We start from the raw sequence: 26,357 nt of genomic DNA on the forward strand, positions 1-26,357 counted from the left end.
CACATTGCTACATAGTCAAAGTCAACATCACACTATGGGCGACAAAAAGTAATACTCAACATGTTTTCAAATAAAATCAAGGGCAATAAATTCACATCAAATCCACTATATTCTCAGATTAAATTAAATAAAAGTAAAGAATTTCATTTTCTTTTACATAATTTTAAATAATATAAACATAAAATTTTTTTGACTTGGAATAATTTTCTTACTAAAATCCAAAAATAACACATAAAATATTTTAAATTATTCTGTTTGCATAATATTATTTATTTTTCTACGAAGTCGATTTAGGTTAGAACCGGAAAGGAATTTTTATTTCTTGATTATCACTTTGTTATCAGTCTAAAATTCTTAATTTATTTAATATTCTATTATGCACATATTAAATAAAAATATATTACTGGTTGTATATATTTTTTATATACATAAAATATAACAGTAATTTAAATAAAAAAAGTATTTGGAGAGGTTAGTTGCTAGTCAACATGGGCATATGACATATGGACACTTGCTATATTTTCTTTGAACATTCCATTCCATTTCTGATTTCAAGCGTAAAGATAAAGAAGAGACTTAAACTTTGTCAAGTTGTTACCTAAGAGAAAGCTACCTTCTAACTTACCACTTTTTGTTTATTACTATTATTATTATTATTGTTGTTTGAGACTAAAGTAAACAAGTCACAAAAAAATTAATTATACGAAAAATTTTATCTCAGACTAAATTTAATCATTAATTACATGATAAGTGTATTATATTTATTATATAAGTGGTTCAAATTTGAGTTCGAGTCAAAATTTTCCCTGATAATACTATTTCAGTTTTGCAGCCATTACAATTCGATTAACTCAATTGACAGAATCGCCCTTGTATTTTGCGTTCTCGAGCAAGGGCATTCCAGTCAATTGGCTGATCAACCTATCATGATTGGTATAAGCAGTCAACGTCGACGTCGTCCAGTATTATTTCTTCTAGCTCCAGGTTGTCCACAAAACCTTTCATAAATCGGAATAATCTCGGTATCGGGCACACATGGCGTACAATCCGAACGGCAACGTTCGGATGGACCCGCAGGTTGCCGCGGAGAGGGCCGTTTCAGTGATTGGATTCGGGTATGATCTGACGTCGGATATCCGGCTATCAGCCTGCAAGCCCGGTCCTTCTGGGTCGGGTCTTATTGAGATGGACCGGGCACGAACGAAGGAGTTGGTTGTTCCCGGTAACGTCGTCGTTTCTAATGTCTCTGCTGCCATCAAGTGCGATAAGGGCGAGCGCACAAGGTTTAGCTCCGATGCTCTCTCCTTCAATCAGGTCAGTAATATTTCCCTGCAAAGTCTGTATTTCCTTTTTCGAAAAATAGAATATTGGTAGTGGAGATTTTCTTTTTCTAGTTGAAAACTTGATTGATATTTGATTGGGTTCCAATAGACAAAGTTTTTTGATAATTTCAGCAGCGAATAAGTCTTAGCTAAAATTGCAGCTCTGGAACTGTAGGACATATTTGAAAATTCCTTAGCAATTAGTATTGAGCCCGGGCGTGTGGTAATGTTGAAGCATTCATTTCTAAATGTTCCAGTTAACTAATTTGTAAGGTTTGTAGTTTAAGTCTTCTGGTTCTTAATCCAATACCGAGCTGTTCTGCAGTTTCTAAATTGGAAGTCAACTCTGACCAACTCCGTGTTGAATTCGAGTTGTTGAACAAATGTTGATGACCCGGATTTCCTTTCCTCAAGATTCCTTTATGTATTTTATATTCTCCGCCGATCTCGTTCAATGATGTATATGTTGACTATTTGCTAGGAGATGGGCTTTTACCTGTCAAACTATGATAATCATTTTAGCAAATGTGACATTATCTGAAGAAGACTGAATTATTAGCCGTTTTATTCACACTCAAATCAGAGGTGTCTGTTACATCAGACATTGTCCTTGATATAATTGAGTTGGTATTTCTTTGACAATTGAAGAACTTAGGATGATCCTCTGCAGAGGGAAGCATGGTTAGTTGAAATATATAATTTGAAAGAATTACTGGAAATAACGACTCCTGTGTTATCTGTTAGATAAAATATGATCTTCAGACCATCAAACCCTAGCTTTTAACTATGATCTTATTGGCTTTTGCTCAATATGTTCAGATGTCGGAGCATTTCAACCAGGAATTATCTTTATCCGGCAAAATACCTTCTGGTCTGTTCAATGCAATGTTTGGCTTCAAGGGTTGCTGGCAGAATGATGCATCTACCACAAAAATTCTCGCTTTTGATGGTTGGTTGATTGCTTTGTATACAATTGAGTTGGAAAGATCCCAAATATCTCTGTCTAATAAAGTGAAACAAGAAGTGCCGTCTACATGGGATCCTGCTGCTCTGGCTGAGTAAGATCTTTAGCTTGAAGCTCATTTCTCTATTAGCAGCAATGCCTTGTTAACAGAAGTCTATCTCTGAACAGTATTTCTCACTAATCATGTCCTCGGTTTAATGTATGTTATGCCCTTAATTTAGGAGAGATTCAGAATTTTCTGTATCACTTGTCATGCAGTATTCTGTCCTATCATGAACTGCAAGAGCCTATATCTGCATGAAAACTCAAAACTTAACTTTGGCTTTTCCTCTGCTTGCCAACTCTGAGGGAAGTGTTTACCAGTTCTAGATAGTCATTCATGTCTTGAGATTATGACTTAAATATACAGTTCATCAGCTATATAGATGCATTCATCTGTTATATAGATGCCTGCACCTTGTGTAACACAACTTAACTGGAAATATTTAAATGGGCAAGTCTTTGAGATCTCAAGGACAATTTGAAAATTTCTCCTGCTTCTCTGCAATATCATCTTCATCGAATTAGGCTATTAGGCATGTCAAAAAAATAGTTCCGATGTCCTGAGCATGTGTTGCAGTCGGTAACTTATTACTGGTGACTTGAATTTCCAGGTTTATTGAAAAATACGGAACTCATGTCATTGTTGGGGTTAAGATGGGAGGTAAAGATGTAATTCATATTAAGCAGCTTCAAAATTCAAATCTCCAGCCTGCTGAAGTGCAGAAATTGTTGAAGCAGCTAGCTGATGAAAGATTTTGTGAAGATGGAAAAGAAAACCTGAGAGTTAAGCCTGGTACTTCATCAGGAAAGCCAAAGGTACTTGGAAGACGAGAATCATTTCCTTGTTGGTACACTTCGAACAATTAATTCACTTTTTTATTAAATCCTAAAATTGGCGATCATAATAGTTGGCTAATCTGAGAAAGTACCAATGCTGTTCTAAATTTGATAATATTTTATGGTTGGTACCTGAAAGGAAGACAAGTAAAGATGTTTATTTATACAACAACCAAAAATAGCAGTTAGGATCTCCTGTTACGCAAGCCTTCTTTTGTTGTAGTATAACGTTGATTGAATAGCTAAGATTCATCGTCCGTTATACTTCTAAATCTATCGGTTCATAGGTTGAACAATCAATGATCTGGGATCTTCAGTTGCCATTTGCAAATACAGTCAGACCACCTGTTGCTTCCCACTCCAAAACTGATGTAAGTATCTCTTGTGATTTTTAATATGTATTTTTTTTTTTAACTTCACTTTCTCAGATCAAGTAAGTTTAAGTATTTCTTGATTCAGGATCTACTAAGCATTCATATCAGGAGAGGAGGTGTAGATACTGGCCAAAGTCATAATCAGTGGCTTTCAACTGTATCACAGTATCCCAATGTCATATCAATGTCCTTTGTGCCTATTGCATCCCTTTTAAGTGGTATTCGAGGAAGTGGTTTCTTAAGCCATGCAATCAATCTGTACCTGCGATGTGAGTATGCTTTTATGCATCTTGATCAATTATATTGAGATTATTTGCATGTAACAATATGTTGGAAGAACTGTAGCTTTTCAAATAAATGCAGATTATGCAGATATAAAATGGACTCTATAAATTACTCAATTAATTAATAATCATCATCCTCTCTTCTTCATTCTAATGAAGACATGATTCTGTAAATGGTTCCCTGATAAATATTTATGCTTTTAATTTCTTTTGTTTCTGACGACTTATCTTCATGCAGATAAACCACCGCTGGAGGAACTCACTCAATTTCTGGAGTATCAATTGCCTCGCCAGTGGGCTCCTGCGTATAATGATCTTCCTCTTGGTCCTCGCAGCAGGAAAAAAGCATCTCCAGCTCTCCAGTTTACATTATTGGGTCCTAAGCTTTATGTCAATACTGTGAAGGTAAACACTTACCTTAAACCTGAAACTGCATGCAAGTGCTTGTATACGCTTAACAATTTCCTCACTTGTATCATCGTTATCTTGTTTAACATTCATCAGACATGGTAGTAAGCAGTAACAAATCATATGATCCTGCCTCGTGCAAATTTTCATTTTTCTGCTGGAAGAACATCATTTAAGAGTTCTTGACATAATTTGCATTCTACTGATTTTAGCCTTTGGGGGGAGAGATTAATATTTCTCATTGCTCTACATGTCTATTTATAATTATTGCTCTACTTGTCCGATTACAATTATCCATAGGTTGATACTGGTAATCGGCCTGTCACTGGCATTCGCTTATACTTGGAAGGCAAGAGGAGCGATCACTTGGCCATCCATCTCCAGCACCTATCAACTCTGCCTCAGTCTCTTCAACTTTCATCTGATAATAGTTACGAACCACATGATGAATCTATAGACCGAGGATACTTTGAACCCGTGAAGTGGAGCATATTCTCACACATATGCACTGCTCCTGTAGAGTACCATGGCGCCCGGATAGACGACTCCGCCTCTATCGTGACCAAGGCCTGGTTCGAGGTTAAGGGTATGGGAATGAAAAAGGTCCTTTTCCTAAGGCTTGGATTCTCAATGGTAGCTTCCTCCGTAATTCGACGATCAGAGTGGGACGGATCAACAAGCGTATCAAAGAAATCAGGATTGATTTCCATGTTAATGAGCACCCCATTCAGCTCCGCTGCAAATCAACCCCAGAAGCCTGCAAAGGTAGATCTGAACTCAGCTGTTTACCCTGGAGGACCACCTTCGCCTGCAAGGGCCCCGAAGATGTCACATTTTGTCGATACAAAAGAGATGGTGAGGGGCCCTGAAGATCCACCTGGGTATTGGGTCGTCACCGGCGCAAAACTTTGCGTGGAGAACGGGATGATACGAATTAAAGTGAAGTACTCCCTGTTGACTATAGTTTCAGACGAGTCTTTGTTGATGTGAGGAAAGTGGAAGGAGGAATTCTCATTTGAACAAAGTGTACCTTCTTGTTGTACATGATTTGTACATTTACTATTCTTATACCAGCCAAGATTATTTGTTGCAAGTTTTCATCCATAGTTCATTCTATATGTATAAGCAAAGTAGAGTCGGACACTTGGAAGAATATTCCCGGGGAGTAGACAATTGTACACAACTCTTGGAAATTTTGATAACACTTGATTATTACACAAGTACAGATGGGAAAGCCGCGTTTTGAATGACCACTACGAAAGTCGCAAGTTGTTCATGAATAATACCTCTAGTGGCGGCCAAGTTGAGCATTCAACTTTATGTTTTTACATTTACCAAATCACCTCTAAAAAAGAAAAAAAAGAAAAGAAAAAACATTTACCCGATCAGATTATTACTATAATAATAATAACAATACACATATATACAAATTGCGTGCCGTCTCCGTGCAAGCTTCTCTCCTCTCTCCCCCTGAGGCCTCAATGAAAAGACTCGAGACTTCTTCTACCAAGCAGTGAATCCCAGGAAACTGTTGCGGAAACAAACATATACGAATTCAGGACAAATTATTGATCGGAAAAGGAAAAAAAGAAGATTCAGGACAAATTTAATCAGAAGTTGATTCTTTTACCTAGTTTCTTTCTTTATATCATTGCAATTCATTTCTTAACGGTTTTGCAAATATCAAAATTAATGTGAATAATAATGGGGTTTCCTATAAAATAAGGATGTGGAGCAATTCGGTCCAACCACCAGATAACAAAAATCATTGATCATTAAGGAAGTAGAATTCAGGCAGAAAAACCCGTGAAACAGCAACTCCATAATCATCAACACTGAAACGCTAAACATATTCTTCCCCTTTCAACCCACTGAAATCGCTTAACACGGAATCATCAACACTCGAAGAGTTTTCAAGGCCTCAATTTCTTCAAAGGAAAAGCAATGAATTTCAACTAGAATTCTTCCGACTTTTTCATCTACTTTTCTTTCTTTCTTTGTATTTTCTAAAATTCCAATTACTAATACACGAAACAAACATGAAAACTTGCACCAATGCACATTTTTCAGGAATTAAAGAGAAAAATATATATTATACTGCAATAGAAAAACATGGGAAGAGAGAGTTAGGGATTGAACCTGATATGGCGGATGGCCAGTTGAGAAGACAGGGCATGGAAGAAGAAATTGGCTCCGTGAAGGAACACCACAACTCCGGTGCACCCCAGCAGGAAAAACTCCAGCATCTTCCTGACGAAATCCTTACTACTAGCTTTTCCGATGAGTAGTGGAGAAATAATAATATCTTCCGACTCTGAATAGACGGAACGACAAACACCGTTCTCGTTTGGTTATATACATATATATATATATATATAGAGAGAGAGAGAGAGAGAGAGAGAGGAGTGAGTGATGAAAGGAATAGAGAGAGAAACATAAAAGAAAGTAACAACATAATTGGTGGGATGACGTGGACCTCATATCCGATGAGCTTTCATTACCCCCTTCAACCTTATTTTTATTGGTCAATAATTGATACAAACTCTTTTTTTTTTTAATCTACAGTCTCCTACTTCAACTTTTTATATTTGCAAATTAAGTAGAAAGAAACGTAAGTATAATATATTTATTATATAATTAAATTTTTTTAAAAAACAATATAGTATGTTGATTACATAAAAAATTAAACTTGATTTAGATTAAAATTTCTTCTCAAGCAAACAGAGTTTGCGATCCTATGCTATAACTGATAAAATATATTAAGTTTAAATGTGTATAAATAGAAAATATTGATAAAAGAGATCATTGTTCTATTAAAAAATATATATATTAAGCAATAATTTAATCCATCAATATCACGAAAATCAAAATTAGATCCTCTAACAAGTTAAATTTTAATAAATTATATAAAATAAAAATTTTATCAGTTTTGTATGTTTGCTAAGATAATATTGGAATAGATTTAGAGTCATACAACCAAGATTTATTTTAATAAGAAAATAATATCTGAATAGATAATATTAAAGTTATTGTGGCCCCCACACGAAATCAAAGTCATACGCAACCAACAATTCTGTGGAGCACTGCAGTAAATAATAATCTTTAATATCTGAACTGGAACAGAGTGATTGATTGTACGTTAAGATTAAGTGGGGTGAGTGATAGATGAGTGAGAAGGCTTAGGCTTAGCTGATATGACTGCCCAACTACTTGAGGGTGAAGGTCCCACCCAAGTGGGCTCTGCCGGTGACCGCTCTATTTATTTTCGTTGGTGCCAACTCCAAGTTGATGGAGTGGCGGTGGAAGGTGAACCGACCACCTTTCTAACTCCCCGGGCTTGTCGGCAGCGTGTAGCCGCCTCCACCACCGCCCTGTGGAGTTTATTCGGTGGTGGGTTCCATATGTATTCAGTTCATTATAATCTTGGCGTCTTGCCATCCTTTTTTCTTATTGTTTTTAAAGGTAAATTGTTAAATAGGTGGACTAGTTCTTACAACAATACTCCATGAAAACCCACAAGTTGTTTCAGCAAAGGGAAATTAGTGATTGGAGAAAAACACATCAAAGGAACTTGATGATGCACGTTTAAACTGTTACAAGGAAACAATTTTACTGCTCCTGCCCAAATCGTTACACATTGTATCGTATTGTATTGCTATGCTTCCAAATTAATTGCATTACTTTCAGCTGCAGCAAAGAAACCTCCATTACCTCCTCTGTGTTCATTACCTTTCAGAATGTAAAAGCAACGTAACAGTAACAGTCGCGTCTTGAGAGCAATGAGAAGTTGTCGAAGCTTGAGCGTGTTTATTGGTCAAAGGATCTGGCAAGACGAGTATTATGGGTATAAGCATTCCGGTTTACATAATTAAGCAAGTTAATGAGGCCAAGGGCGGCCTGTGTTCGACAAGTCTAGACAATTAGAACCCTGTGCCAAATGCATGCATAAGCCCATTTTCAACAATGCAAATCTATCACATATTTGTTAAGTAGAAAGCTTACTACTTCGACTACTCGGCCAAAAGAGTTGAAATGAGCAGATCTTGGACAAAAACAGATCTTCCAGCTGCTTGTCTCATTCTTTTTTCCCGCTCCTCACAACTCAAGGCAGAGTGAAAACTGCAAGTAGAAGGGCGAAACAATCAGGAGGGGAAACAAGCATCCTTAACAAAAGAAAAGATTATGGAAGTGAATGATCAAAACAAGAGTAGTGCTTCACCAGCTTCTATAGAACATTGGACACAGAAAAATGGTTCAAGAAAAATTTGTTTGATAGGATATCTCAAGTAGCAGAACCAGGAAAGTTCAGTTGGATTTTCGCAGAAACGCAAGAAGAAAATGACAGTTAAATGATTTTCACAAAGCAAAATTTGATGACTACCTTAATTTCCACATATGTTCTGATGCCACACTCCTTGAGGAACTTTCCTCTAAACTTGACATTACAGATTTTGAAATTTCATCAGCTTCAGATGAGAAGTTCAAAACAAGAGACGAGAGAAAATTATCAGTCGCAGCAGCAGATGATGTTGCACTATTTGACCGATATCCACTGCCTCCTAGAAGCACCTGTAAATGGGCTTCTCTCAGATCCCTTCCAAGCAGAGATAATGCTTGACTGTTGGGAATGGGAATTCTACGCAATCGGCGACGGCGTTGCAAGTAATTATAAGTTAAAGATACTTTTGATAGGATTCTGGTGTGATTATATCAAATGCAAATTTGCAGTTTTCTATTTGGAGCTGAAACGGAACTATAACCAATGACAATTTCACAGAAAGGATATCTTGAAGAGGTGTCCATGTTGCAGCGTGATATGACTTAGCATGTCCCCCGCAACTTTAACTGAACAAATAGGACAAACCTGCAAGGATTAATGTATTATGATAACTCACTTGAACCTTTTATAGCAAGAATAATTAGGGTACAGGTAGCTTAAACTTTTGTTAAGGTGAAGCAGAATCAAGTAGAATGATGAAATATGAGATACATAAAATGCATGCTTAGCCCACACAACGTGATGGTTGGCATTTTCTATTGTGGACCACAGGGTTACCCGGAAAGACAAAGGGAAATCTATTCATTTATTTACTTTTTATTTCTTTTTTTATTCATTATATTGTACAGAACAACCATGTCCACTACACTTCGATCATCTGCTTTCTTATACCCATTTCACATTTCCATGACCGCTTAAACAGTTCACACCCCTATCGTTTCCAAGCATGTGACATTTAATCTCTCTGCATTTGCTATTGCACTGCAGATTACCTTTTCCAGCCACCACTGTCGCTGTAACTCATTTTTCTTGACTACAAAGGAATGACCAACAAAACATTTTTAGCTTCTTGATTTTGTCTTAGATATGACAGATGAGGAAATTCTGGTTTCAATATGACTCGGGGTGCAAGTTTGTAGTGTTTCCTTGTCAGGAATACGGTGACAGCGGTCTGGTGGTGCATTGGTTGGCAGCAAGCAGTAGAGTGAGCCTTGGGAAAGCAGGGGTGGGAAGGAGATGTCTGTACATAGGGATATCTTCTTTCCATTATCACTCCAAGAAAACCTATGCACCAATCGGACCTAGTGCCAAATAACAGATAACATATGCGGAAATGTGAAAATTTTATCTTGCTTTGCATTGCTCGAAATTCAGTTCTCCTATAGTCCAATTCAACACAAGTTCACAAGTTCTCATCCTATAACTTATATGACGCCAGCTATGTGGCTCAACCAGTTACAATATCGACCTTCAAACCACATTCAGGCAGTCTGATAGTTAATTAATTCTATATCCGCAATTTCCAAATATATAGAACCAAATATGGTACTTTTGTATCTAATACCAATTCTCCATCACTAATAAAATTCATCATTCAAGTAAAATCATTATATGATATCTGGACAGGATACCATGACATTCTTCCTGTTGGAAACTAGAAGTATATTAGGCAGCTCGCGATCCCCCTACTGTTAAAGGTAGCAATTTCAATTTAAGTCCAATGTCACCAAACCTCCGGGAAAAGTTAGATCAAACAGATGCGAGAAAAACATGAAAATCAGAACAAAAATTAATAGTAAAGATGGGTGACAAAACAGCCAGAAACATTGCCAAAAATAAGGCAAAGACTCTGCTCCTTCAACATGCCTCACAAAGTAATTGAACCTAACTTCCTCCACTCAATGACCAAATGCTTCTCTTGCAAATATGGAAAATGAAAACAAAAAGATGAATAAGCAAAAATTCATAAAAGTATGAGAAGAATCATTTTGAGCAAACATAGAACAAAGACCACAACTTTCCACAAGAAGAAGCAAATCTACCAAGAAAAGGAAAACATAAGAAAGCAGCACCAGTATCAAACAAAATTCTCTTCATTTGCAAGACATAAATGCAGAAAGAAAGAAGAAGAAAGACATACATACACAAAAGATACAGATGGATCTAAAGAGAAACTCACGATGGCTTTTGATTCGCACGAATGCTCATCCTCTAGATGTGAGCAAAGGGATGCTACATCAAACTCCTCGTAACAATACGGGCAAGGATAATCGGGTCGGACCTCCTCTTCAATCTCAAAGTCGTCCAAATTAATCCGATCTTTTAAAACCCAAGACAAGAGTAACGCCGAACAACAAAAGTAAATATAATGTTCTGAAACACTGAGATCAATCAAAAAGAAAGATGAACAGAGGAAAACAAACCCAATTGAGAATTAGAGAAATGATGGTGGTTCTGCATATTGAATTGCCTCTTGGCGGCGGCGAGGCGCGTCCTCCAGAAATCAGAGTCCATGACTTGTGTATAAAAACAATGGATGAAAGGGGAAAAAGCCCAGAACAAAAGCTGAGCTGATATCGGACAAGAGGAGAAGAAAAGGAAAGGATGGCCGATTTTCTTCCAATTTTCAAATAATTCGTTTCTAGATGTTGTCTGTTCCTTGAGCGTTGATACGAAGAAATGAGAGTGGTTTAGCCTTTACGGTTGAGCTATGGGGAATGGATTTGCTTTGACCTTTTCTTCTTCACGCTCATGTCTGACTACCTTTTTTTCAACTCAAAAACCAAAAAGAAAAAGGTAAAAATCTGACAAACTCAGAGAGTTTTACAATATCACAGAGTTGCTATCTTTATAGAGGGAAGAGATGAACACTGAACAGGGAGGAAGGAAAGGTGACGTTGGGAGAAAATGTCGGATTATTTTTATATAATAATAATAATTATAATTGATGGTCTGAGGTTTTAAGATGATGACGCCATTTTCCATTCCCTTGTTACTTTGCCAAATTTTTTCAACTGCTCTACTTTTGTTTTCTTGGCCGAATTATAAATTTTTGTCAATATTGATCTTCATAAAATTTAAATAGTTAGAGTTATTCTTTTTAAATAATAATTACATAATTATACGAATTTATATAAATTGAACAACATACTTCAATTAATATAATTTAAAATAATTATGATATACGAATGCAACGACGAATTCATGGACTTAAATTTGTTTATGGATCCTCAAATTTAATTATTAGACTAAGATATTATTAATTTAGTATAATTATATTATCTTAATTATATGATTAATTTTGATTTGACTGAATTTTGTTCAAATATATGTTTTTTTTCTGGACATGAAAATAATCTTGTAATTTTAGAAAATTAAATAAATAGTAGAGCGCCTTTCAAAAAAAAAAAAAAAAATTAGAGCGGAGGTGTTAAAGTGAATATTTTAGAGAGTAGAATGGGCCCAGCGTGTGATGGTGTGGGTTATTGAGGCCGTGCGGGCCCAAGTAATAGACAGCCCATCAAGAAAGTAAACAGCGGGACCAGAAAATGATAGCAACGGCGTCGTTCGATCAGTTGATACATTATCTCACTCCACCAAACTTTCCGCATCCATCAAACAGCGTATTTTACAGTCTCGAAATCTGGGTTAGGGTTTCTCATTTTACTCCCGCCCCCAAATCGAATCCTGTAACCTAAAACTATTCTTTCTCCTTTTTTCTCTGCCTTTGACTTTCTCTCTATCACTGCCGATGGCAACCAAAACCCCGACGACAACAACGCAGCAGCAAGGCGCCGCCGCAGGAAACAAGCCGGGGCTGCGCAAGCCTGTCTTCGTCAAAGTTGACGCTTTGAAGCCCGGTACAAATGGCCACACCCTCGTAGTAAAAGTAGTGAATTCTAACACCGTTCTCAACAAGAAGCCTCGTAACCCGACTTTTCGTGGGCCTCAAAACCAGAATACGAGAATCGCTGAATGCCTCGTCGGCGATGAAACCGGAACTATCCTCTTCACTGCTCGCAACGAGCAAGGTCTAAACATCTCTTGGCTCTCTACTTTGTGTCTCTCTTTCACAGACAAATGCACAAACGCACATGAGTTAACAGGCATGCTCAACGAATCTGTTTTTCTTTATGATATATTTGTTTAATGTTTAATGTTTGGAATTCTGGTATATGAAGAATTAAACCGTGCTGGTTTCGTCTTAGAATTTTGAAGTTATAGAGGTTTTTGATTGATCAATGACTATTGGAGAATAGACAGTACATTCCCTATTTTGAACCTCTATGAAGTAAGAAACCAAATAGTTCCCCTGAGGCTTGTTTGCTACTGGACTTGAGGTTTTTGTGGATTAGTTATGGAGAAAACCTAGGAATATGAAGATACTGCTATTTGGATTTTTTTTGGGTATATAGAGGCCTATATAGATGGCTTCCTAATATAATTAACTTATCTATTTTGTCTGTCATGATTGTTTTTAATTACAGCATTTTGGCATTCCCTGTTGTGTTCTTGAAAATTTCTTTTACCCTTATGTTGCACCATTAGTATAAATCAGTTAGAATGTATCAGACAATATTTGTTAATGCTATTTCAGAGTTCATTCATGTGATTCAGTTTGTGGATTCGGGCTATCTCATGGAACCTTAATATGGTTTTTTATGGTTAAAACATATTTGATCACTTCAGCAATGTTGATTGCTTGGTCTTTGATGCCATACAATTGTGGAAGTGACATAATTGCGATTGAGAAGCTTACTCATCCACCTCATATTGGGCTGGCTTGGGCCACGGTTTGCGGTTAATTTGTTGGGGCAGATGGTGGATGTTGGATATGGTGCTGTCTCAGCTATTTCTAGCTTGGATCTAGCCATTGGGCTCCTGATCGTTACAACAATTTCAGGCCTGTCAATGTGTGTGGTTTTGCCCGCAATTTATCTTTACCTGGCATCCATCTCTGTCATGGTTCTGAGTGTTTGGTATTCATCTCCCCTGTGGTATCCTTTGGTCAAAGATTTCAACTAAATGTGGTTAAAGACTAAACCACCCTTATCACTATAATTAGCTTGTTTTTGAAAATTTTTCTAAAATAGTAATACAAGTTAATTTTCAAATAAAAGAATTTAATGAAGAAAGAAATGCAAAATTTAATCTATCAAATTAAAGTCATAAAATAATGCATGAAAAATAAAATAATCACGATTTGTTTTTAAACAATATCTAAGTTGTTTTGATAATTTTTAAAATCATGATAGTTATTTTCAAATGCATTATCTTTACATGTATATATGATTATATATTTATATTACTCTATCTTCTACATTTATTAATCATGACCTCAAAATTTAATGTCATCTTATTTTCGAATTATGCATTTTAACATTGACTTGTTTAATATTTTTGAAAGTTTACATTTCTGTAGGATATCTAAACGTCATATCTTAAACATACTATTGATTTTGATGAATGTGGCTTTCATTCAATTTTTATCTTTTACTTATTTTTAAGAATTATTATTTTTCAAATTAAGTTTTCTTATTAATTGTTTTGAAATTTTTGTTTATCATATGCACTTTATTTCATGAAAGAGCTTATTAATTTTGTCTTGTTTCGGAAATTAACATTGATATTTTGAAGTAGTTTCAAAGCAAAAGCTGTTATATTTTTTCTCTTTAGAAGATGGTTGGCATAAGAATTTAAGTAATCAAAGAGGCAAGTGTGGCATTGTCCTTTAGAATGATTTTATTGGAATCTTTGTCTGAAAAATACCTAAAGGGAAGTCTTTACAAGGAAGGCGTTTGCCAAAAAGTAAAAACTAAACCTTGGGGAAGGTGGATGCTAATAACCTGGTTTTGCCCTATCGGGGCTTTAAAACCTCTTACCCAGGCTGAGAAGCTTGTAATCCATTAATTATTCAACAATTTTTATTACTGTGTACTCTTAACACCTTTTTGGTAATTTAGGGTGAAGTCTTAATTTTCTGAAACTTTGGAAAGGGTTTAAGATTAAGGAATATGTAAATTTTGTTTAAATTTTTTTACTTGTGGACTGTATTATTTTTCCAAAACCTCCCAAATTTGATTTTTCTATAAATTTGAAATTTGAGGTAGTTTTAAATTTTCTGGATCAAACTGAAAAAGGTGTGCATCTGGACCTGACCTGACAGATTGTGCTTCAGTGTGCAACATTTGCATACCCCTTAAGAAGTTATTAATCAGGTGTGGTGGGTTAAAAATAATTCATTATCACCTGGGTATGGGCTTTACCCCACAGGTTAGCAGGCAAGTAATGGTCAGAATTAACCCAATCAGTGAGTCTGGAATTTTATCAGTTTCTTGTATAGGAATTTGGATTGGGTCCAAGCAGTGTCTTTGTTTGTCTACTATACCTGTTTCCAGATATCAGCAGTGGTCCTTTCTGCTGATTGCATAGGCATATTCGTTGATGAAAAGCTTAACTTTTGATGCAGTTGAGTTAATGAAGCCAGGTAACACTGTGATACTTCGAAATGCGAAAATTGACATGTTCAAGGGGTCTATGAGGCTAGCTGTGGATAAGTGGGGCCGCATTGAGGTTGCTGAACCTGCAAAATTTGTGGTCAAAGAGGATAACAATTTGTCGCTAGTAGAATACGAGCTGGTTAATGTTGTTGAGGAATCTTGAATCTGCATGAATTTGTCAATGTCATTGGAGTTCGATTTTTCTTTGGCTATTGGGTTCTGCTATACTGATTTCTCTGATTAGTTTGTTTTTTCTTTTTAATTTAAGTAATTAACATGTGATAGGACTGATCTAATTTTGGCCTTAATGGTTCGTGTGTAAAACAGATTGCTTCTTGAATGTGAAAAAGTAAAATTTTTGAGGTATATCAGTAGACTAAAGTTCAGCACATCTAATCTGCATCTTATTGTTGTCTTCTCCATTGAGAATCCGACCTGTTTTGCATATATTTTATTGACGTAGACCAGAATGCGCAACTCCATGTTCACATCGTTTGAGCACGACAGTCTACCACACCTGGATTGAATATTGTTAATGTTTCCTCGATTTCAGTAAATCCTTGTTTGGGATTCAGTTTCTCTTACTGGGTATGGCGACTGATTTTTTGGATTGAAATTTTCATTTTTGCAAAGATATCAGTTCTTTTGTGTCGTGGAGGAACAGCGGACAGCTTGCTGATAAAGCTCCTCTTCAACTTTGATGTGGTTTTGTTGAGGAGTTTACTCATCGATATCAAATTTTACTCATGGCAGGGGGCGCAGTCTGTCATGAACAACTTAAATTTGTTATTGTAAGGTAAGTGTAGATTGAGTTTCTGATTTGGAACCAAATAGCTTCGTTGTATTGAAGACTGAGTGAGCTGCCGTGCAAATGGCTATCATTAATCCCCGGATACGAGGCTTGCGGATGCCATTACATCAGTAAAATTTTATAAGAACAACTAGAGAGCAAGGGATGTACCTCATCAGTTTCAGAAGAAAATTTCAAATAAACTCAATAAATGCGGGCTGTCACAAAGCTTAACAGAGGCTACTTATCTAACTGTGCAATTTGAATTGCTCGACTTTGACTTACTTAGCGGTCATGATGGTTCTTTAGAAAAACTTGGAATGCATATTTCTGTATTCTCAAAATACTTATAATTCTTATTCAAATATAATATAAAATAAAAGACAAAATATATTATAATTAGTTGAAAATTAAATGAAAACTAACAAAGATCAAAATTCTATGAAATTGAGTATTATGAAAAGACTAAATTTTTATTATGAGAAAAATTGTGAGAGCTAAAAGATATTTTAATTTTCAAAAGTACGTAAAAGAATAAATAAAAGATAATGTAAAAAATATATATATATCTGTGTGTGTGTATGTATATAGATAACTAAAATAAATATCACGGTCAGATTACCGTGAAGACGAATTATATTATTAAAATTGTCACTTGATCCAAAAATAGCAATTTTTTTTTTTCAAAACTGTTATTAGTTATGGCAAAATTAAAACTGCGAGTGCCTGAATGTGGTTTGATGGGTGGGTCAAGTAGAACGAGTTCATGTACGGCGTTAGAAGAACACATGTTCAGATTGCAGAACTTCCAAGGCAGCACGAAGGTTTTTGGGTTCACCCCTAGGACAGCCCAGGGATTCCGGCTTCAAATTTCTTTTGATAGATTTCTGGGTTCACCTATAGATGCGTGAGTGAATAAGGGGGTGTGCACGCGGGAAAACAAAAGTAGAGGTGGTCTGATCTAGAAACATATCCAGGCTGCTACTTTTTCTAGACAGATGCTACAGGAATTCGCCACATTACAACACCGCAGAGGTGGTGTTCTACTTCTAAGATGACTACCATTTTTTGCTATCCGTTTTTCTCTTTTCAATCTGAAAGACAGTAACCAAAATTTTAAAAATATTTGCCCATTTCCAACACCCATGATATTTAAAAAGAAAAAGGGAAAAATACCATGAATTCCAAATAAAACGGCAAGTATGTGTCTCATGCATTAACCCCCCATCACACATTTAAAATCATCTTTTCCAAACAACACTTCAGATGTAGTGGCTGCTTAAAATAGGTACTAGAAGAAACGAACTGCAACAAGTTCCAGCACCATAATGTGCTGTATATTCCTGAATCCTGCTAGCAAATTTCAAAGGAGATATTTTAGTCATTGGGTGACTAAGCCTACTTTAAGTGTTAACAAACAACATTTCGACATTTGAACTCCAATATCCATAAAACAGAGAACTGTCTCCGGCAGAGTATTATATGCGCACTGGCATCCATGGAACAATCACGAAATGCACCGCATCTCAACACATTCTAACAATCATCCATCTACAATACAGGGAAAAAAGAAAATTTCTTATGGGAGGTCGTAGAGGCGAATAACCCATTTTTGGTACATGCAAGCAGTATTCAAGCAAAAAGCGGAGCAATATTTTATGATTCCGAAGTTCCCAGTTCATATCTAAGTCTTAGAGACAATACAACTTCAGCATAAAAAGTAAGAGACAGTTTGGAATATCTTCAATCCAAAAGTGAGCCAATGAGCAGTTATCACAACCCTAGACAGAAAAAAGTCCAAGTCAAAAGGTCATGAAGAAAAAGCCGGTTATAAATGCAAATTCATTGTAATCTCTATGCTGTTTGGCCACCATATACCAAAAAGTCTCAACAGGAAACACAAACAAATTGCATGTTTACACACATTATAAGAAAGGATTCACTAATTATTGCGAAATTAATTGTGCAGTTTCATTAACCTGGTGTAACATTTGCCATAGCTTTGCAAGGAGTTCAAACATGCCACAGCTGTGAACGTTTTACAAATATGAACAAATTCTTCTCTGCTACAGATCAACTAGCCTTGCTCATCTTAGCATTGATAGTCTAATTGAAAGCAAAAGAAAATCAAAAGAAATTGGAACTTTCTCGTGTCGAGCTCATTCATGACTCTATTTTATCAGGCATTCTCCTAAGCACATGTAAGTAAAACTTCGCTGGAACCATCCAACAGTCTCATACATCATCGTTGCAATCTGATGAATACCACGTATTAGTATGATCTATATAGGAATGACTATAGTTAAAACAAACAGGAAATTATTTTTCTATGATAGATTGAATTTCTCAGTTATGAGGCAGTCATCTTATGACTTAGTCAATAATTCCACAAGATATGTCTGATCATCTTACTTTTATTAAAGCTATAGATAAAGCCTATTGGAAGAAACCACCATTAAGCACTACCCAAAACGACTTATTACCAGCTACTTTCAACATTTTCTGGGATATCCCATAAATTTAAACCTAAGTATCTTCTTTTGATTCAATCATGAAAATGGCTTCGAAATAATTGCTCAACTTGATACACAATTTCAGAACTCAAAGCAGCAATGAAATTTGTCACTCATTTCAACAAGGTATTATCAGGTGATTCAGGGAAAAAGAGAAAAAAATCACTCATTTGCTACATCGAGGTCACAGTTCTAGTTCATGTATACAGGAGCCCTGCTTGTAAAGTTAAGATTTTTTATACGTTTGTGACTGGAAACCCTATTGTGTATGGAGCCTTGTGCACTCAATAGGGGCTTCTAATTCGACAAACCTTAAGAACTAACATGCTCTGTTATCTTAATTAGATAAAGATATAAAACCACTTCACCTCTTCTCACGACCTTCATCTAGTCCTTTCTTGCCCTACAAGATGAAAAAGAATACACCTCTTTTATTTTGTGGTGCTGTACCTCAAAGGAAAAGAAATGCACATATAGCAAAATAAGAGTTTCTGTGCGGAGAATAAATGTCAAAGATTTTTACACATGTTTAATATCTTAAAAAGACCTATTAGCAGGACACTGTTAATAGTTACTTACGAATCTTATTCCAAATCCTTATTCCTATTTAGCAACTAAACCTATCTTCTGCATGCAAAGTAAGAGCAAAAATTTAAGCAGAGTAATCGCTTGAAAGAAAATATATGCAAAAAGCTAACAATTTAAAGTGGTTATTTTATAAAACATCCACAAATCAAACCAATCTTACAATTCCTAATTGGCAAACTAGGCTTCCTGAATAAAATGTAACAAATTACACAATTATCCATGCCGAATACGCGGACACAGAGAGGAGAAGAATAGATAGGCGTGCATATAAACAATGCGATAGACATCGTAACTTGAGGTATACAGTAGCATATTACTAAAAGTCTATTCAAATTCAAACAGGAACCACTTGCCAACTGTGTCTGTTGAAGAAAACGTAAATTACCTTCAAGAGTCCAAGCGTGGCTGCGAGGAGCAACAGAGAGCATGGAAGTGAGCACCGCCGAGGCAGTTGCAGTGTGGTACGGCAACATCGAGACCACACTAACACTGCTCATCTCCACAGGTGACCTGGTGCAAGCGCATCAAGCATCCAATTATCGTACTAGAACTCCACAGGCATCAATTAAACGGAGACTTAATTTGAATCGAAAAGATTACCTGAAAATGCGAGCGGAGAGCGGCTTTTGCGATGAGATGCGAAATGGAGAAGGAGAAGCCCTAGGCTTGAGAACGGCGGAGAGTCTGGGGGTGGCGCCTCGGCTGGCTGAGCGGAGGACTGACCTGGCGGCGAAGGAGGCCATGGCGGATGCAGAGATGTGTAGCGTAATACAGTTGTTCGATTGACTGAGGTAGGGCTTTATTGGGGTTTTAGCTGTAGCCCGAATTACTGCGTCCTTTTTCAGAAAAATTCTTTGTTAATAATACTTTCAATAAACTAATAATTAGTAAAATTAAACTTTCTAATTTTTCCCAAAGATTATTTTCCTTGTTGTGTAAGAAAAGCAACAAAATCCTTTTGAAATTAAATAAAAAACAAGCAAATTCAAGAAACCCCAAAAGTGCTGTTAATTTTGGAGGGTGTTAGCTATGCTTTTTAAACGATAGGTTCAATTAAATTAAGAGATAATTACATTTAAAAGTTACAATTTTATATAGAAATTTAATAAAATAATTTTACTATTAGATTGGTCATGCATTAATTTTTTACGGAACACTTCTATATCTTGACTTTTTTCTTTTATATACTTATGATTATTACATGTCGACGTTTCAAACTTTTATATTCTAATTACTTATTTGATTTTTCTAAAATTAAGTATTTAAGCACTTTTTAGAAAAATATATAAGTTTCTATAGACGCCTTCTTAGTGTCAAGTAAAATTTTCTAGATAAATATAAAATGTTAATTATGTATTTGAAATCTAAATCTTAGGACTCATAAGCACATACTCCACGTGTAATTGTTTAGTATATTTATATTATTTTTTAAAGTCTTCTAAATGGTATGCTTGATATGCAATAGATCGAATAATTAGATAATTGTTGATATATTATGTAGAAAATAAGATGTGTGTAATAATAATCTATATAGTTAATGCACAATCAAAATGAAGAATACGAACAATTATTCATAGATTCAATATATACAACACCGTGAGTGTAGTATGAATTTAATTTATAACAATTTTATGTATGGCTGAATTTACCACATCGATACATATCTAACATTAAGGAGAACAAAAGGATAATGCAATAAAATATTTAAATGTCAGGTTGGATTAAAGCCATGTTCCATACATCATTGTAATATTAGTAAAGTAGATTTTAGTAATATTTATTACTCTTACCAGAACTGGAGGAAAAAAATAACGTCTACATTATGTCTTATTGCACAAAATTACAAAGTCTAAAGACAATGAAATGGGGAAAAAAGATATATAGTATTAATGTGTTGAGGTGGGTCGGGTTCGTGCCATCCTCGCAATCACATGGTGCAACAGGGGAACACACAGTCCCTGAGAATTATGCGTGTAGGAATTGGGATTGGGGACCGTGGAATGATGAGACCTTCCATTACGTACATTCTGGTCCTGTTCACAGTACAACCTTCCTTTATTGCTCGTTCTTAGTCCAATTAGGCGTCCTAGCGATACACTTTGGTCCGGGAAAAAAGATGCTGTGGACTGCAACACCACATATATATCACCAGAAGCAATGAATTCAAAACAACGTTGTTTGTCAGAAATCACTAACTGGACATGTCACCTAATTAATTTCATCTTCATTCGCCTTCAAAAATTGGTTAGGCCTTTTAAGTTTTTACAGTAAAGAAAAGATTTTACTAGGAAACTCAACACAGAGTGTGGAATTTAGTGGTACCTCAGTGTCAAGATTGGAGGAGGAGAATGATGAGAAACTTGAGCAACGGTGGAGCTGAGAGGTGTGGTTACGTGGTCGTGGTTGTGGTGGTGCAGCCTGGTGGGAGGTGTCTATCACCACTCTGATTCCGGAGTCGCTGTTTCCAATTAAACCAAGCGGCCATCCATGCGCTATCTCATTGCCAAGGCGTTCCATATTACTACTTAACTACTCAAGCAACAAGAGCAAACAGTTCAGCATTCGGCATCAGAATCTATCAACCTGATTGGAAATAAAGATACAAGCATCCAGAATTGGGAATGAAATTCAAGATAGTGTATACAGTAATAATAAGCAACATTAGGATAACCGATGAAGGAAGAGATAAGTACCTCCATGACCATGGCATTGCAGAAGGGCCTAGCTCTAAGGAGAGGGCATCAACCCGGGTGGATGATGATGATCATAGAAAATGAGTAGTAAAGAAAGACTTGGGTAGGTCTAGATTCGTCGTTCTTGTAGGCCCCACGGAGGAGGCGAGGCCTTGTCGGCACCTTGAGTTTTCTTAAGTTAAATGCTGATCAACATCCAAGTGAAATTGAAGGAGGAGTTGAAGATGTTGGTGAAATACTAGTTTCCAGGTGTGATTGCCTTCTTTACAAGGTATAGCAGTCGGCTGAGGGGTCTGCTCACTAACTATTCTTGCAACTACATAACATGACTGGAAATGGTCCCTTTGAAAGATCCGTTCAACACCCGCTTATAATTGATTGGTGATTAATGTCATGTTAAATGAAGCATATTGTTGGTTCGTTATTAGCAGGGATGAATTTCAGTTATGTGGGTTTTAAAAAGAGAGCAACCAGTTTCTCTCATCAGTAGGGAGTGAGCTGAAAGGTGATAGGCCGGTGACGGGTGATCTATTGGGTCTGGCAGTTTAGTCAAATTTCAACTGCAAAAATTCATTCATACTCAACTCATTTAAGTTCGTTGGTTAGTTCGTTGTACTGCCTTGTCTAAATATTCTTGAATTCTTCTATCCACTCTATCATTATTCCCGCCTCATTGTGCTGCCGAAATAAAAAAATAAAATAATCCAGCATGTTATGGGAATATATTTAATTAATTTAGATGCCATGTATATATATTTTTAACTCTTTCTTTATGACATTCTCAATTTTGACATTTCTTCGGTCACAATTTTTGGGCTCTATATGTATATGCTTATAAGCCCATTTTATTGGAGTCCAAAGTCTAAACAGTAAACGGACCCACTAAGTCATTGGCCAGTGCTCACGGCCCGCGTACCATACTAACCCTAATTCCTTGGTCGAAGCGTTTATCGTCGTCACTTGTAGAACACACCCCATTCCTTGTATAGAAAGATTTCCTCTTCCATTTTTTTTTTTAAAATAAGAGAAATCAAGTTTATGTTCTTCCGACAATGTAAAGATATTCCAACAAAAAGAGAGTCTGTCATCAGCTTTGCATTTTTTAAGGCTGTACATTTGAAAGCTAGTGTTTGTGTAGATACTTGGCAGAGGATAGAAGGGTAAATTAACAGCCGAGTCAGGCATGAAATCTACTGAGCAAAAATGATTATGCAAGGTGGGGGCAAATCAACAAGGAGATGGCAATTGGCAGGTATGATTAGTAAGTGCACCGTCAACTTCACCCCACCTGCCCTTGCACGCTTTCACCATTTTACCCCCAACATCATAAGTGACTTAAATTCTCTGTGTTTCCCATTTTAGCCTTGCGATCTTGTGCATCCTTGTACTACAGTACCCTTGAAGTTTAAATTTGAGCAAAATCTAAAGGTAAAGAAAAAAGATTGGTCTTCCCCGCCATCTGCGGAAGAACCCGACCCGCAACCGCATCTTTACTTAATGTTTCTTACTTTTTTAAGGTCACCAGAAACAAAAAAATAAAAAATAAAGTTGTAAGTTTTGGCATTTGGGACATGTTCGGATTTGTATCATTAAATTGGGTCACAAGTGCCCACTCCACTGCTGCCGTGCTAGAACTAGATTGAAAGTGACAAGTATTTACTACACTCTCCTCACTTGCTTAACTAATTAATTTCTATGTCAAAATAGTTTATCTACTTCTCTCCATTTTTCAAGAACATCATAAATACTACTCATGATTTTAAAATCTATGACATCAAGATTTTAGTATATAATAATTAAATATTTCAAATTTGTACGGTAACTAAGGTCATTGAAATGCGCATAGAGGATTAATAACTACTCAACTTTTGCAACAAAAGAGAAAAGGTAAAAATCCCTTGGCCCGTGATTAATGCAATACTCAATTAAATTAACAACCAAATCATTACACTTTTCTGGCGGGTCAGTAAGCTTTAGAAAAGTAGTGCTTGGGATCATAATTAACAACACTTGTCCACATAATTATATATATATATAAGCATACACAAGTGCCTATACTTGTATAAAATGTGAATTGAATTGTTGGAATAATACATCATGATAATATCATATGTAATTTAATAATTGATAATTACAGACGACATGACCTAATATAATGGAATTTCTCAACATAGTGCTTGTAACTACACCCATTGATTAATTAATTAATATACAATTTATTCAACATTATAATTCATGATGACACATGGAGAGTACAAAATCAAGAAGCCCATATTTGATATTCTAGTCATGGAAGCCACATGAAGAAACCCAAAAAAAACGAAAAACAGTGCATAAATAAATCTGTAATTTCGTTTTGGTACTAAATAGCCATAATTTAGAGAAGCATGAAAAGTGAAAAGCATCGACGGAGACTCTGACTAGATTAATTAGCTCATCATCCATCTCACTCAAGCTCAAGGCATAGTGTAGTTTTCTTCATCTTGGAACTCTTCTTGGTTCTGATATCCTCCTCCAATGGAGTTTTCACTGCTCAACTCGTAGCCATTGTTTTCACTGTTTCCATAGTAATTCCTGTTGTTGTACGCATTTCTTGCTCCAACCCCTCTCAGGCTCTCATACGGGTGGTTTCTGCTGTATCTCCCAGTGTTAATATCATAATAGTACTTCCCATTTCCCACTGATCTAGTATCGCTCATTCCCTGCGGCTCGAAGCCGTTGTCGGAGTTTCTTTCACGCCTGTTCAAGGTGGCGTCGCCCCTGTACCTGGTGTCGCTCAGCCCTTGGGGTTGGGCCTGGCTATTGAAGCTGCTTCCGCCGTTGTAGTAGTAGTAATTGTTGTTGTCTCTGTTGTTTGTGGTGGCGGCGTAGCTTCTGTGCTCTGTTTCCTCTTCTTCTTGCTGGCTGTTGTAATAGTTCTGTCGGGCATTGTGATAGTTCACGTTGTCGCTGTTAGGATTTGTGGTGTAAGTTTTTTCTTGCGCAAATGTGTTGCTGTCGCTTACTTCTTCTGGCTCAGTGACATATGCCACAGTGTTGTAGTTCTTGGGCAGGTATTTGTGGACTGGTTGTTTGGTTTCAGTGTCGTATAGTGAGGTGCTGGCTGGTTCGCCGGTGGTGGTGGATGGAGGGAGTAGGCCGGTGTCGTGGCCGTAAAGGCCGTAACTATTTCCATTGTCGGGGAGGAAGTTGGGTTGTTCTTGTTGATTATTTGGAGCTTCTTTAACATCGTTTGGGACAGCATTTTTGTTGCCAGTACTGGGGACTTTGTTGAAGATTTGGCGAGTATCTGCATGAGTATGCAATGGAGATAAGAGGGTTATAAGGAGGAGGAAGAGGGAAAATTGCTTGGCTGAGGAAGCCATTGCAGAGAGGGAGAGGTTGTGTTGGTGGAAGTATAGTGAGGAATGGGATAGCGTTGTGGTTTCTAACCTTTTATAGAGGGTTTTGTGAGTGAGAGTGGGAGTGGGTTTTATGTGCAAAATTTCAACTTATTTGGTGTAAATGAAGAGTGGTCCCACTTTAATTAATGTAATCAGTATGGCTTAAAATATAATTATGTGGTTGATTTAATTTAAAGAGTATGATCATAAAGAATAATGTGAAAGAGGATGTTCGAGTATAACACAAGCATACTCCCAAAAAGCATTAAAGGGAAAAGTAGACGTGTTTTATCATAAGTATAGGAGCCTTCTTAATCAAGCACTATACTACATAACTCTTGAAATTTACTTAAACTACTGCACCTCATCAATATAAAAACTCACAATTAAAATGTGTAAAAAACTGATGAAATCTATAAGACATTTGGATGTCTAATCCAATTTTTTGAAAGTTGGAAACAGTGATGTGCAATAAATCAAAGTCACACCTTTCATTGGAGTTGAACAATATATATGAGGATAAATAAAGAAAGAAAAAAGAAACCCAAGGAAGAAAATATAGATAGGGCAGAGCGGTTAATTATGCGTGGATTGTGGGTGGGTGGGACATGAAAAATAATAGAGTGGAGGAAGCATGAAGCATGCATGTGCCCCTTCAAAGATTATTGTTTCAAGGGAGGACCCTCACACGCTCATTCACAATATACATGCCTATCAACGAAACTAGGGTTCATGTTGTCCCCACCCTCATCTTCTTTAATTATTAGGTCAAAACTAAAAGTGAATGCTAGAAATTAGCTAGGGGTGATAATCACCCCAACTATATTCCCAAAATCTAATTTTTATTTTTTATTTTTAACAAAAAATAATGAATCATATCTTATAATTTTGACATTTTGAGTACCGCATTAGTCAATAATCTATAAATATGATAAAAAAAAAAAGGGTATATGATTGAGGCGAAACCATCTAAACAATATTTTTGATCCAAAAAGAAAAGAATCTATGAAACTTAAATTCCATGTCTTAATGAGAAATGTTGTTTATGTAGTAAAGGAAAAAGAGGGTGTTTTGCTTTTGGAAGGCGACTAAAATTGAAAGGAGCCCCTTCCCCTTCCATCAGCCCAATTAGGTGGTTGAAACCATACAATACATTATGATGCACATTTACATACCATTATCCCTTCTCCTTTCCTCAACTTACTATGTACCTTCTTATCCGGTAATATGTCTGCATCCAATATCCACTTCTTTTCCCATCATCAATATATAAAAAATTTTGGCATTCATTTGATTGCAACTTCAGCATTAAGGGAACCTAATTTATGGTGTATCCCTATATATAGGTATATCCTATCAACCTTTTTCCCTTTCTTTCCA

The 26,357-nt window shown here is 36.2% G+C and overlaps 6 protein-coding genes and 1 long non-coding RNA gene across 14 annotated transcripts; 2 read left to right on the forward strand and 5 right to left on the reverse strand.

The window, feature by feature from the left end:
* The first annotated feature begins 913 nt into the window (after positions 1-913).
* NSL1 (MAC/Perforin domain-containing protein) lies at positions 914-5,324 on the forward strand. Its single transcript, XM_011098043.3, has 7 exons — positions 914-1,314; positions 2,142-2,380; positions 2,940-3,144; positions 3,453-3,536; positions 3,625-3,808; positions 4,062-4,228; positions 4,532-5,324. The coding sequence occupies exons 1-7, from the start codon at positions 1,036-1,038 to the stop codon at positions 5,219-5,221; spliced, it is 1,848 nt and encodes a 615-aa protein (XP_011096345.1). The 5' UTR covers positions 914-1,035; the 3' UTR covers positions 5,222-5,324.
* Positions 5,325-5,404: 80 nt separating this feature from the next.
* Positions 5,405-7,483, reverse strand: LOC110013005 (uncharacterized). The gene is made up of 2 exons (XR_002288148.2): positions 6,371-7,483; positions 5,405-5,759 (listed from the first exon to the last, which is right to left on the reverse strand). It is a non-coding gene; the product is annotated as an uncharacterized LOC110013005 (long non-coding RNA).
* A 268-nt stretch (positions 7,484-7,751) lies between these two features.
* On the reverse strand, positions 7,752-11,408 carry LOC105175566 (protein DEHYDRATION-INDUCED 19 homolog 4). The gene is made up of 6 exons (XM_011098044.3): positions 10,934-11,408; positions 10,690-10,829; positions 9,018-9,095; positions 8,613-8,893; positions 8,234-8,350; positions 7,752-8,054 (listed from the first exon to the last, which is right to left on the reverse strand). The coding sequence occupies exons 1-5, from the start codon at positions 11,022-11,024 to the stop codon at positions 8,242-8,244; spliced, it is 699 nt and encodes a 232-aa protein (XP_011096346.1). The 5' UTR covers positions 11,025-11,408; the 3' UTR covers positions 7,752-8,054; positions 8,234-8,241.
* Positions 11,409-12,107: 699 nt separating this feature from the next.
* On the forward strand, positions 12,108-15,376 carry LOC105175567 (uncharacterized protein At4g28440). The gene is made up of 2 exons (XM_011098045.3): positions 12,108-12,541; positions 14,980-15,376. Exons 1-2 carry the CDS (start codon positions 12,262-12,264, stop codon positions 15,171-15,173), a joined length of 474 nt encoding a protein of 157 aa, XP_011096347.1. The 5' UTR covers positions 12,108-12,261; the 3' UTR covers positions 15,174-15,376.
* Positions 15,377-16,982: 1,606 nt separating this feature from the next.
* Positions 16,983-19,730, reverse strand: LOC105175568 (protein NUCLEAR FUSION DEFECTIVE 6, mitochondrial). 7 transcript variants are annotated; one of them, XM_020698307.2, is made up of 4 exons: positions 19,502-19,727; positions 19,287-19,411; positions 18,682-18,716; positions 17,224-17,351 (listed from the first exon to the last, which is right to left on the reverse strand). In XM_020698307.2, the coding sequence occupies exons 1-3, from the start codon at positions 19,642-19,644 to the stop codon at positions 18,697-18,699; spliced, it is 288 nt and encodes a 95-aa protein (XP_020553966.2). In that variant the 5' UTR covers positions 19,645-19,727; the 3' UTR covers positions 17,224-17,351; positions 18,682-18,696. The 7 variants fall into 7 exon arrangements, with proteins under 7 accessions (XP_088732887.1, XP_020553966.2, XP_011096352.2 ...); XM_011098047.3 differs by lacking the exon at positions 17,224-17,351 and adding an exon at positions 17,358-17,581 and having other exon boundaries at positions 19,502-19,726; XM_011098048.3 differs by lacking the exon at positions 17,224-17,351 and adding an exon at positions 17,747-18,055 and having other exon boundaries at positions 19,502-19,726.
* A 967-nt stretch (positions 19,731-20,697) lies between these two features.
* On the reverse strand, positions 20,698-22,029 carry LOC148784915 (uncharacterized). 2 transcript variants are annotated; one of them, XM_088876763.1, is made up of 3 exons: positions 21,595-22,029; positions 21,224-21,484; positions 20,698-21,027 (listed from the first exon to the last, which is right to left on the reverse strand). In XM_088876763.1, exons 2-3 carry the CDS (start codon positions 21,416-21,418, stop codon positions 20,788-20,790), a joined length of 435 nt encoding a protein of 144 aa, XP_088732889.1. In that variant the 5' UTR covers positions 21,419-21,484; positions 21,595-22,029; the 3' UTR covers positions 20,698-20,787. The 2 variants fall into 2 exon arrangements, with proteins under 2 accessions (XP_088732889.1, XP_088732888.1); XM_088876762.1 differs by having other exon boundaries at positions 21,224-21,430; positions 21,595-22,012.
* A 1,761-nt stretch (positions 22,030-23,790) lies between these two features.
* Positions 23,791-25,019, reverse strand: LOC105175569 (uncharacterized). The gene has a single exon (XM_011098052.3). The coding sequence runs from the start codon at positions 24,957-24,959 to the stop codon at positions 24,051-24,053; it is 909 nt and encodes a 302-aa protein (XP_011096354.1). The 5' UTR covers positions 24,960-25,019; the 3' UTR covers positions 23,791-24,050.
* Between the last annotated feature and the right edge of the window lie 1,338 nt (positions 25,020-26,357).

Source organism: Sesamum indicum, linkage group LG12 (assembly GCF_026168435.1).
Source record: "Sesamum indicum cultivar Baizhima isolate 11 linkage group LG12, ASM2616843v1, whole genome shotgun sequence".
NCBI classification, from domain to species: domain Eukaryota; kingdom Viridiplantae; phylum Streptophyta; class Magnoliopsida; order Lamiales; family Pedaliaceae; genus Sesamum; species Sesamum indicum.

Bases quoted from the DNA above. Each gene is read 5' to 3' on its own strand.
- NSL1 (XM_011098043.3), top strand. From the start codon at position 1,036: ATGGCGTACAATCCGAACGGCAACGTTCGGATGGACCCGCAGGTTGCC. The intron at 3,537-3,624 runs GTAAGTATCTCT...TTCTTGATTCAG, and splicing joins CTTCCCACTCCAAAACTGAT to GATCTACTAAGCATTCATAT. The intron at 3,809-4,061 runs GTGAGTATGCTT...ATCTTCATGCAG, and splicing joins AATCAATCTGTACCTGCGAT to ATAAACCACCGCTGGAGGAA.
- LOC105175566 (XM_011098044.3), bottom strand. From the start codon at position 11,024: ATGGACTCTGATTTCTGGAGGACGCGCCTCGCCGCCGCCAAGAGGCAA. The intron at 9,096-10,689 runs GTGAGTTTCTCT...TAATCCTTGCAG, and splicing joins CGTGCGAATCAAAAGCCATC to GTTTGTCCTATTTGTTCAGT. The intron at 8,351-8,612 runs GTAGTCATCAAA...TTCTACTTGCAG, and splicing joins GAACATATGTGGAAATTAAG to TTTTCACTCTGCCTTGAGTT.
- LOC105175567 (XM_011098045.3), top strand. From the start codon at position 12,262: ATGGCAACCAAAACCCCGACGACAACAACGCAGCAGCAAGGCGCCGCC. The intron at 12,542-14,979 runs GTCTAAACATCT...CTTTTGATGCAG, and splicing joins CACTGCTCGCAACGAGCAAG to TTGAGTTAATGAAGCCAGGT.
- LOC105175568 (XM_088876761.1), bottom strand. From the start codon at position 19,644: ATGGCCTCCTTCGCCGCCAGGTCAGTCCTCCGCTCAGCCAGCCGAGGC. The intron at 19,412-19,501 runs GTAATCTTTTCG...CGCTTGCACCAG, and splicing joins CTCTCCGCTCGCATTTTCAG to GTCACCTGTGGAGATGAGCA. The intron at 17,151-19,286 runs GTAATTTACGTT...ATTTGCTAGCAG, and splicing joins CCACGCTTGGACTCTTGAAG to GATTCAGGAATATACAGCAC.
- LOC148784915 (XM_088876762.1), bottom strand. The intron at 21,028-21,223 runs GTACCACTAAAT...GTGGTGTTGCAG, and splicing joins CCTCCAATCTTGACACTGAG to TCCACAGCATCTTTTTTCCC.
- LOC105175569 (XM_011098052.3), bottom strand. From the start codon at position 24,959: ATGGCTTCCTCAGCCAAGCAATTTTCCCTCTTCCTCCTCCTTATAACC.